The sequence below is a fragment of the Gossypium raimondii genome, chromosome 13, assembly GCF_025698545.1.
Source record: "Gossypium raimondii isolate GPD5lz chromosome 13, ASM2569854v1, whole genome shotgun sequence".
In the NCBI taxonomy this organism is placed as follows: domain Eukaryota; kingdom Viridiplantae; phylum Streptophyta; class Magnoliopsida; order Malvales; family Malvaceae; genus Gossypium; species Gossypium raimondii.
This window is the reverse complement of record NC_068577.1, coordinates 35,383,246-35,394,063: the sequence shown is the minus strand read 5'-3', so window position 1 is coordinate 35,394,063 and position 10,818 is coordinate 35,383,246. Positions and strand designations below refer to the sequence as shown.

The following is a 10,818-nucleotide window of genomic DNA, read 5'->3' as shown; positions in this document are numbered from 1 at the left end:
GTGATGTTCATATTGTAGCATACATTAATCATTAGTGGATGATAAACTATGTATGCTTGACTCGTATACTTTGGTGTAAGTGAAAGCATAAGTTCAAATACATAAGGAACCAAAAGCTAGTGCGCTAGGTATACCACTTATGTAGTATGAATTCATAGCCCAACTAATGGGTAAATGATATCCTTTTATCGACATTACATGATAGATGAGAAGTAAACGTGGTTATGAGTCGTTTGTCTTTGTGATGAATAACTTAATTACTATTTAATAATATTTTACTTTTCATGAAGAAAGATGTAATAGTTACTGTAAGATAAAATAAAATCATATTGGGGAATGAATTTATCAAAGAATTAAGGATATCTTATAAGGGTAGCACACTTATGACAATACCACTAGACGAGCAATTATTGTATAGCTTTCGTAATGGTGTATGAATAGCGAGAGCTAAATCACGATACTATAGTGAAATGACTTCGTGACTAAATAAATTTATACTTAATAGGTAAAAAGCTAAAATTTAAATATAAATTATTTGAGCTCTAATTATCTATATCCAATCAATCCTTTCGCTAGTTCATTTGGCACAATAATCCCGGACATTGACCAACATTGACCTTGACATTGACCATTGTTGACCAACCAATAGGGTCAATGTGCCACATAATCAATTCACAAACTATTTATATGATACATAACAATATATCTCACTAAATAACAATATTCTCTAACAACTATTAACTCAAATTCCTAATAAAAAAACATAATTTTCTAACTAAATACTCAAAGTACTATTAGAAACCCAAATTTATAAAAATACTTAAAATTATTAATTTATAATGTCAAAAGAACAATTTTACTATTTTTATACTTTTTATGATTTTTAATAATTTTCTATAATTTTTAAGATATCTATTTATATAACCATACAGATAATAAAATCTATAGCATATATACCTACAAATCCATTTATATGACATCTCTATTCCTCTCCACATACAAAGAAACTTATAATCGGTTAATTTAATAAAAGCTTTTAATATATATATATATATATTTAGCCTACAACAGAAGCTGTCGAAATTTAAACGAATATCTAAAATGGGCATTTAAAAGATTTCACAATCAAATCAAATCAAGCCATTTATTTATCTAATTTAATGTCAAATCCAACCGCATGCAGGTATAATAATACTGTATTGATAAAGTAAAGCAATATTTAATATAGTTAGGCAAATATTAATACATGGAGATGGGAGATTAGTTTCCCAAGTCATGCTAGGGCTGTCATGTCATGCGACTTGAATGACGTATTCAAAGCAGCAATTACAATGTAATCATAGATTACAAAAATTTCCAATTCTACTACTGCTACTACCAAACACAGTATTTGGAACCGTTATAACTCCTAAGGTTCTGTCAAGTTGTGGTTAGTTAAGATCCATATCCCTTCTACAATTCAAAGCATTAATTATTCACAAACAAATCCTCGAAGAAGGGATCCAAAATTGCTTCCTTAGCGGAATCATATTTGTCCAGACGCTTTTTCAAAGACCGCATGTCCCTCTCATTCTTTGAACAACGTACCTGTATCCCCATTTTTGTCAAATAAGCATACAACACAGTATTTCAAGCCTTGATAGACAATTATTTCCCTTAATCAACCAACGTAAAAAGGCAAAACATCCGCAATATTTTTCAAACTTCCAAGTGAACATGCTTCATTCAATTATTGGATGAATATCACTTACATATGTTTTCTTCAGCAGCAGTATATCCACCAAATATACCAACCATAACACATTTGTTCTGGGAAAACTGTACAACAACAAAAAATCAATTATGTATTATTGTACTGCATACATACCAAATTCAAAATGAAACAGTGTGAAAATATATGGCTTAATGAAAGAGAACTAAAATCTTCAAGACAAATCAAATGCCCTCCTGGGGTATGCATAAGCAGCTTTATGGCTCTCAGTCATCCCTATAGATTTTACTAGAACACTCATACAAGCGAAACTTGATAGGTTTGCCAGTGTTGCTGTTGGATCCAGTTCATTGATAATGGGGTTCACTTCATTCAGTTAAAATAGTGTGGGGTAGTTACACGGTTTAAGTGCTTGAATTGATGAAACAGAAAAAGTGGCTTATGCTCAGATTTGATAAGATCAGAAAATACCTTCCTTCCCAATGATCTTCTGTAACCTCCTTCATTTTTCTATATGTTTCTGACTGTATTTCATAATTCATTAGTGCAACAATTTTGCTAGATTAGATGTGAAAGCATATTGTATGTAATTATGAATGCAGCTTGTTCCTGTTTCTTACTTGTTTATCTCCTTTTGGACCTTTGAAAAGATAAGGATCCTGTGAAAGATCCAAAAAGAGTATGTTTTCTCCTGTACACCAATGCCATTGCAAAATGTTTATCTCATAAAACCTCTGATGTAGCAAAATTAAAAGAAAAATAAATAAATAAAAGCAGAAGAAACTTTCACCAGTGTTTATTCTCGATAGTGTAAAATCAATTATTGACACCGATAACCCATATGTCCTAAAGGATATTTGCTTGCCCTCAAGAATAAACTTCACAGTGACAGAACCATTTCGGCTCAAAAGTATGTTTCCCCTATAGAAATGAAAAAAAAAATCATTGGTCAGCAGTCAGAATCTAGACACAAGTTACCATAAAAGATAGGACAGCAAACGGACCAGTGCAAGTCACGGTGTTCAAACTCATATGCAGCTTCAGCCACAGCTAGGGCAGCTGTAACCTGCAATGCAATTGATAAGTTCACTGAGAGCTGGTAATAACAGATTAAATAACCAGTTTAACAGAACTCATCTTTTTCTCTAGAAAATTACTTATCAAATTTGTTTGAATAATTTTATATCACCAGAAGAGTTGTTTGATTTACCTGAACCAATAAACTTCGTGCTTCATCAAAATTCTCAAGTACAAAGCTTTCAAGATCTTTACCACCATGTTGTAGAACAAAGACGAGATAGCGCTGAATGCAAGTTCGTCAGGTACAGCAAAAGAGTATTGGTACACAATAAATATTTGTACTTTGGCCATAATTTTGGGAGTTCCCTATACGTGCAGTATCCATAAAGTATTTATTTACAACTTTCTTAAGCATACATATCATCAGGAAAAGAAGATACCTGCTTCTCCGGGAACTCCTTGGGATGATCATTTTCTGAGCCATTCTTTTCATCCCATTTTTCCCAGGCTCTAATCAATGCCGCATCATAAGAACCTTGGCAAACCTTTAAACTATCAAAGAAAGAGATCAATAAGAGATAATCTGAACAATAAGTCATCAAATAGGAACCTAAATGCAGGCCAGACTAGAAAAGATGCAATTGCAAAATTGAAAGCGCACAACCAGTTATGCATTATTAGGCATATTTCTTGAACTATGGATTTCTCTTGACCATGACCTAAGAAGCTAACTAAGAAAAAAAACTGTCTCTGTTGAAATGTTTGCTTATGGTTTCAAAGGTAGCTTACAAAGAATGATATAGAAAAATGTGTTGTGGAAGACATACTCAATTGTTTCTATGAAGGTCGTGCAAGCATTACTATCATTCTTCTCAAATTCTCGTAAACTGTTAAGAACTTGTGAGAGCACAGCCTCCTCAAGCAATTCTTCCGATTTCTGAAGACAGGAGAAGAATATGGGTTATGATAAGACAAGCAAATCATGAATTCATCCAAAAAAATCAAATACATCCTCATTTGAAAAATAATTTAACCTGCAAACAACTTTTAGAAAAATTAATTTAATTAGAATAAATACCTTTTGCAGTTCTCCATTTACTGGAAAATCCCCATCAAATGGAACTATTTTGCAAACGGTATTGCCTGCCCTGAAGGCTTCTCCATAAGTACCTTCACCAATTTTGGCAATACTTTCTGGAGCACTGAGTCAAGAAGGTTTCACCATAATCAACCCAAGCAGTATACATGATCGACTAAATTTAGCGAAACCCTTTAACCTAGAAATATGCATTTCTAATTTCTGAAAATGCGACAGCACATTGCATGACAACACAACAGAGTCAAAACTCAATAGCAGATAAAGCAGGACGCTTCTGCACTGTGGTAACCTTACCAATGCAATGAGGTTCACCCTCCCTTGCATGCTAAACCTCAAAAATAAATTATGTGCAATTTTCTTCAAGAGGAAAAGGAAAACAATTAATTAGAGAGAGACTAACCAATACTTAGAGAAAAGATCAAGAAACTTCATTGGTTCTGGCTGTTCACAAATTCCCAGCAAAGCAGTAAATGGATCAATACGATCAAGATGTGATGATGTTGATTTAGACGCCAAGGAAAGCTTCTTAATGGCAGCATCTATATCTTCACAACCTTGGTCAGCATCAATCACGGATACTGGACTGAACTTTTCAGGAGTTTTTACACTTGATAAATCCAAACCACTAGTATATATGGGATCCATTGGAGCAGCAGGAGTTTCTAATATTTTGGACAAGGTGGTAGAAGGCCCGCAACTGAAGTTTATCTTCTTTGAAAAGAGCCACTTCTCTAATCTGGATGAAACATGTGGTATAGGATCAGTGACAGTTTGATTGCCTGTTGCCCATGTCCCAAAGTGTTTTGGTGATGGGCTCTCCTCCAATAACTCAAAGGCATCAACCTCTTGAAAATATGCTCTCTCCTTATCCAAGCTTGAATGTTCTGCAGCCTTGCCCTGTAAACAAAGAGAGAAATTAATTTGTAATGACAAAGTATCCAATGCACCTTTCTCAAGACACTAGATAGGTTTTGGACATTAGGAGTAGCGCAGCAACAGAAGAATTAAAGGAAACTAAGTTGAGACTTGAGATTGTGAAGATGGGAACACTATGCATAAATGGGAGGAGAGAAAGAAAATGGGAAATAGGAAATAGAAGGTGTGTCAGACATACTTTAGGAACAGGCGGTTTGCCCCTTCTCCTGGGCTGCTTTTGTTGTGGTTGATTAGCCAAGCAAGGAGCAACAGCAATGCTTATCCTCCCTCTGAATGAAGCAGAAAATTGAGTTATAATAAGACTCACCACCTAAAAAGCATTGAAAACGTATTTGAAGGTTTTTGAGCAAACAACGAAACAAAATAAATGGGAAAAAAAAAGGAAGCCCTGAACAACAAATAACCAGCATAAGCAGGCAAACGTTAAATTGTAGTACGGGAAGCGTCAAACTTGGATAGTGTGAGAATCATTTATCCTATTCTATGGTAAGGCAAAAGTAGCATAGTTTTTTTTTCCTCGTGTAGCTGTTGAGCATAATAATGGTTCTTTGAATTTGCAGGTAAATTTGAATATGAAAGAGAAAGGAGGCATAAAAATTTGTCTTTAAAGAAAATGGAATTAAAATAAGGCAAAATTAGGATAATACCCAATAATTGCTGGTTAAAAATGAGAAAAGGGAAAGAAGGAACCTGATGGAAAGTGAGCGATTCCAACTGACCCGCTTGTTGTTAGCAGCAGCGAAACTGAGGCGATTGCTGTTAGTGGGTTGCAGCAGCAGGGGGTGGTCTGAGTCAGAGGGGGTGGGGTGAGATGTTCGTCTTCTTCTCTGATAAACGGGTTGGATTAAGGGTGCGTTTGTGGATGGTTGATCCGATGCTCCTATGATCTCTGACCAAAGATCGACCTCTCCGCCCGATCTTACTTTTGCTTGGCCATCCATTATTAAATCTTACTTACCCCCTGATTGATATATAGACAGACGGAGATTTACGTAAAAGAGAGAGAAAACAGAGTGATTTGAATATGCAGGGAGGCGGGAAGGGATCATGGATTGGTTGTGCCGTGCAGTGCTGTGGGAGACGAGCTTTGGTCCAATTACCACTTCATCCATATGCCCACTCTTTCATTCAGCCCAACGACTAAATGGCCCACTCTCTATCATCATTCATCACAACAATCAAGAGAACAGAGAAAAAAAACCATCACGCAAAAATTGGTTATTGACCTACTAATTTCTTATTCCTTTTAGAAAATTGTTTCAAATAAATATATTTAAAAATTTTAGTTTAAGATTTAAATATTTAGTATTGCTGTCAAAAGGTGAATTTAATAAATGAAATGTTCATTTTAAACATTATATTGTAAAAAATATATATGTATTTAAATGAGGTTAAAGTTCATTACTTATATGATATTTCAAAAAAAATATAAGAAAATAATATTATTAATATTTTGATTTATAAAATGTAAATTTTCAAAATCAAGTCGATTTTTGGTATTTATAACAACAAACTTTTACTGAAAAGTGCATATACTTTGTGCATGACAGATTCAAGTCAATCCTAGCTTTCAACCAAACAACCTTCTTCGCTATCCTCGTACCACAAATAGCGTTGAGTGTGGGCTCAAGCAATATGAACCAAACACATAATAAGAAACAATATCATTACTTTCAATAGGAAAGTAATTCTCTCAATAGAAACCGCTAAAGATTATAATTTCCAGAAAATAGAATTTATTCTAAGTAAATAAAGTACCACTATAGTATCGGGACTAAGCTCTCCCTTGTCATAAGTGTGTTACCCTCATAGGATATCCTTAATCTCTTTGAGATATATTCGTTCTCCCAATATGATCATATTTTATTCCATAGTAATCACTACACCTTCCTTCATGAAAAGTAAATTACTATCAGATAGTAATCAAGTCATTCATCACAAAGACAAATGACTTGTGGCCACGTTTACTTTTCATCTATCATGTAATGTCGATGAGAAGATATCATTTACCCATTAGTTGGGCTATAAATTCCACTATTGTAAATGATGTTACATACTGCAAAAATTATATACCCAATACACTGGCTTTCAATTCCTTATCTATTTAAACTCAAGCTTTTACTTACATCAAAGTATACGAGTCACGCATACATAGTCCATCATCTACTTAGAATTAAGGTATGCCACATTATGAATGTTGTAATTGAATAAATCTAAAAATAGATCTAGGATCTATTCTGCTTGGGTCTTATCTGATGTACTACCAATCTGGTTAGTCACATCTATATATTTATCTTCCGAGAGTCATCCACTTCGATGCTTAAGACTAAGCATCTCCCTAATTCGACTTGATAAACGAAATATTAGTCTTGCATTTAGCTTGCTTATTTCTGATTAGACTAAGGGCATGATTAGGTTATCTACTAATACATGTTGTCTTTGCGTATTATGATCCAACCATGTAATACCACTTAGTACTAGTTAAACGTTAGATAACCAATGAACCCATATTTACTTCCATTTTTCTTTGCGTGTAAAAATCGTTGAAGAAAATATCTAAAGGATATTAATGTAATTAATGGATATTTTATTAAACCAATTTGTTTGAAAAATACAAGTATATTTAGATGAAAATATTACACTAGAGACACCTATGTCGAAATAAATAAGGTATTTATTACGAGGAATGTAATGGCCTAAATTCAAGGTTATCGAACGTGGTTTTGTAGCCATAAATCTGATTTAAAGATAAATTTATTTTAATATTTTTGCATGAATATTGATATGATAGGAAAATCGTATGAAAATATTGATATGATAAATTTATTTAGTTAGAAAAAGAAATTATTGAAGAAATTGGGTAAAAACAAGGTATCGAGACCTCGATCTTGTAAAACCGAGTCAGAAATATTTTTATAAATATTTATGAAATGTTAGTAATATGGTATTAAAATTTCGTTAGAAAATTTTAATGTTTGGGTTGTCAATTAAGTGAAAAGGACTAAATTGAAAAAGGTGTAAAAGTTACTAGAATGATTAAATAGCTCAATTGTTAAATGAGGAGGGACATAAATTGTAAATAAGACCAAAAGGAGATATTTTGGGCGGCATAAGCTGAGAAAAATCAGGAGAATTAGTGAAATGAGGGTAAAATGGGAAAATAACAAATTTTACTAACATAAAAATGGGACCAAATTGGAATATCTAGAATTCTCTTTATTTTTCTGCATTTTCATCAGCCAAAAACATCCTAAGGGCTTATTCAAGCTGGTTTTTCATAATTTTTGCACCAAGTGAGTTAATCCTTGCCTTTTTCTTGTAATTTTTGTGTTTCTAAGGCTTTTACAACTAGGTCCTATTACTAAATTCATTAGTTTTTGATTTTATGAATGAAATTGAAAGTTGCTATGAATATGTGCTGGAATTTTATGATGAAATAGCATGAAATTGAAGCTTTAATTTGTTTATGAGATGATTTTATTAGGTAATTTCAATAGAAATTGATTTGTAAGACCTAATTGTGAAAATGTTTGGAATTAAAGTCTAGTGCTAAAATTCTGATTTCCAAAGGTTATAAAGTAGTTTAAAGTGATGGGATAAAGTGTTAATTGAGAAAAAAAATCAGCTCAATTGAGAGGTTAATTGAGCAGGGATGAAATTATCATTTATTGAAAACTTAGGGAAAATGGTAATTAACATCATGCACTAAAACAGTTTTGGATAGCAGCAGTAGGTTAACTTTGAAAAATCACCAAAAATTTTATAAATTTAATTAGAGGATGAATAAAATATTAAATTAAAACTTGTTGAGTCTAGTTTCTTATAAAAGAAACAGTATAAGTAATGGAATTGTAAATCATGAGATATAATAGATTTTGTGAGATAAGGTCAGAATGAATTCGGGTTCCCCTGTTCTGAATTTGGAAAATCATTAAAAACTGTAAAAAATGATTATGAGTTATAATTTATATGCTTAGAATCCTTAATGAGTCTATTTTCAGAAGAAAAAAAAACAAATGGAAACATTATCCGAATTCTGTATAATGAGATAATTAATTTTTAGTGAAGAGGGGTCGGAACTGTCAAATAGTAAAATAGGAGAAACTTTAAAGAATAAACTGTACTTATTGGCTAAACAAAAAATTATGAAAATTTTATGGTAATAAAATATGTGAGTCTAGTTTTGGGGAAAATTAGCGGATCTTAATTTGAAGTTCCGTAGCTTAAGATATAAATAATTTAGTGACTATGACTCAGTGAGACAACTTTGAATGCACTATAAATAATAATGGAATTATTGAGAATGTTACATATGAACATAAAATGTATTAGATTAATGATTAAATTTATTTATTTAGATTCAGAAAATTCAAATACGAAGCTAGATCGAGGAAAAGAAAAATTTCGGGATTAGTATATTTTTGTTTACGAACAAGTATCGAGGTAAGTTCGTGTAACTTGAATTATATTCTTAAATGTCTGAAATGTTTGTTATTGATGTGAATATGATTTGAATGTTCATTGTATGAAAATTGATGAAACACTGATACATTTGATAAAAATGGGAAGAAATACCGGTTGAATGGAAGGAAAATTTGATGGATCTATGAAAAGGAATTGGCGGTAAAAAGGATCTAGCCTGGACAGGTGATCCTATTTTGATATAGCCCTCCTGAAGAATATGTGAAAAATTGATTTAGCCTGGACGGGTAATCCGAATTAGGGTTTGAATTTAGCCTGGACTGGTAATTCAGATTCAAGCTCATTAGAGTAATTGTCATTGCAAGGGATTTAGCATGGACTGGTAATCCCGACAATACTTTATGAGTTTATTTTACAGGGGATTTAGCCTAGACTAGTAATCCCGCTGTAAGGATGAGGTTCGCGGGAGTGTGCTCTCTGAAATGGAAATGTGCGCACATGAATATGAATTGATGGACCCGGATTTGTACACTTAGGTGTACCCCTGAAAATCCATCGAAATTTCGAGAAATTCAACGGGATAAATATGGAAAAATAACAAGGAAACGGAAATCATGGAATTGATGAGCTCATCAATCATGGTATAAATTATTGATACATGGAAATTATTGGACTAATTTGAATGTTGAGTTTGTGCATGATAGGGGAATAATGTATGGAATGGGTGTATGAATGTTTATTGCATTGTATTGAAAATATTAGGTAAGTATAATTCTTGTTACATGAACTTACTAAGCTTATGAATCTTTTTCCCCTATTTTGTAGTGTTAAGAGCTTGGAGGTCGGATCCGGTCAGAGACGTATCACACTATCAACCTCAAGATCTCGGTATATAAAGAAACTTTATTTTGGAAATCAATGGCATGTATAAGCTAGTAAAGTAAATGTTAATGTGAAATGAATGTATGGTTAGCCATTGGTATGGCTAACAAATTTTGGTTTTGGTATGTGATGAGGTTATCTTATGAATACGTTAAATTTATCTTGAAAATATGTTGAAATGGATTGGTTGTGTTGGATTGGTCTCAGTTTAAAGTTGCAGGGAAGATTAGATATTTATAAAAGGGTTATATTAAGTTCAAAAAAAAAAAACTTTGAGATTTTGCGAAAAATTTCTTACGGTTTCGATTTAATCTCGGTTTGGTCCCGATATATGTTTTGGGCTTCGGAGGCCCATCTAAGGGACGTGATGACATGTTTCGATAAATGAATAGTATTTAACTCGTAATATGAAAAATTTATTTGGTAAAATCTGGTAATGCCTTATACCCTATTTCGACGACGAATATGGGTAGGGGGTATTACAAGGAAACCTTCTCTCCAGTAGCAATACTCAAGTCTATCCGCATTCTACTACCCATTGTAGTAGCTCTCGATTATGAGAATTGACAAATAGATGTCAAGATAATGTTTCTAAATGGCTATATTGAAGAAAGAATATATATATATATATATATATATATATATATATATATATGGTGTAACCAACTGGATATATAGCTAAAAGAAACAAGCGTAAAGTTTGCAAGTTGTTAAGATTCATGTATGTATGAGCTTAAGCAAGCATCTT

At 32.7% G+C, this 10,818-nt stretch overlaps 1 protein-coding gene across 1 annotated transcript; it reads right to left on the bottom strand.

Annotated features, from left to right (window-relative positions):
• Positions 1 to 1,199: 1,199 nt before the first annotated feature.
• LOC105784312 (serine/threonine-protein kinase haspin homolog) lies at positions 1,200 to 5,859 on the bottom strand. Its single transcript, XM_012610158.2, has 13 exons — positions 5,457 to 5,859; positions 4,945 to 5,035; positions 4,231 to 4,727; positions 3,810 to 3,933; positions 3,559 to 3,668; positions 3,172 to 3,283; positions 2,922 to 3,014; positions 2,716 to 2,777; positions 2,502 to 2,632; positions 2,332 to 2,402; positions 2,183 to 2,235; positions 1,752 to 1,818; positions 1,200 to 1,587 (listed from the first exon to the last, which is right to left on the bottom strand). Exons 1-13 carry the CDS (start codon positions 5,705 to 5,707, stop codon positions 1,468 to 1,470), a joined length of 1,782 nt encoding a protein of 593 aa, XP_012465612.1. The 5' UTR covers positions 5,708 to 5,859; the 3' UTR covers positions 1,200 to 1,467.
• Between the last annotated feature and the right edge of the window lie 4,959 nt (positions 5,860 to 10,818).

Bases quoted from the DNA above. Each gene is read 5' to 3' on its own strand.
- LOC105784312 (XM_012610158.2), bottom strand. From the start codon at position 5,707: ATGGATGGCCAAGCAAAAGTAAGATCGGGCGGAGAGGTCGATCTTTGG. The intron at 3,284-3,558 runs GTATGTCTTCCA...TTTCTTTGATAG, and splicing joins ACCTTCATAGAAACAATTGA to TTTAAAGGTTTGCCAAGGTT. The intron at 2,633-2,715 runs GTCCGTTTGCTG...TCATTTCTATAG, and splicing joins GAACACCGTGACTTGCACTG to GGGAAACATACTTTTGAGCC.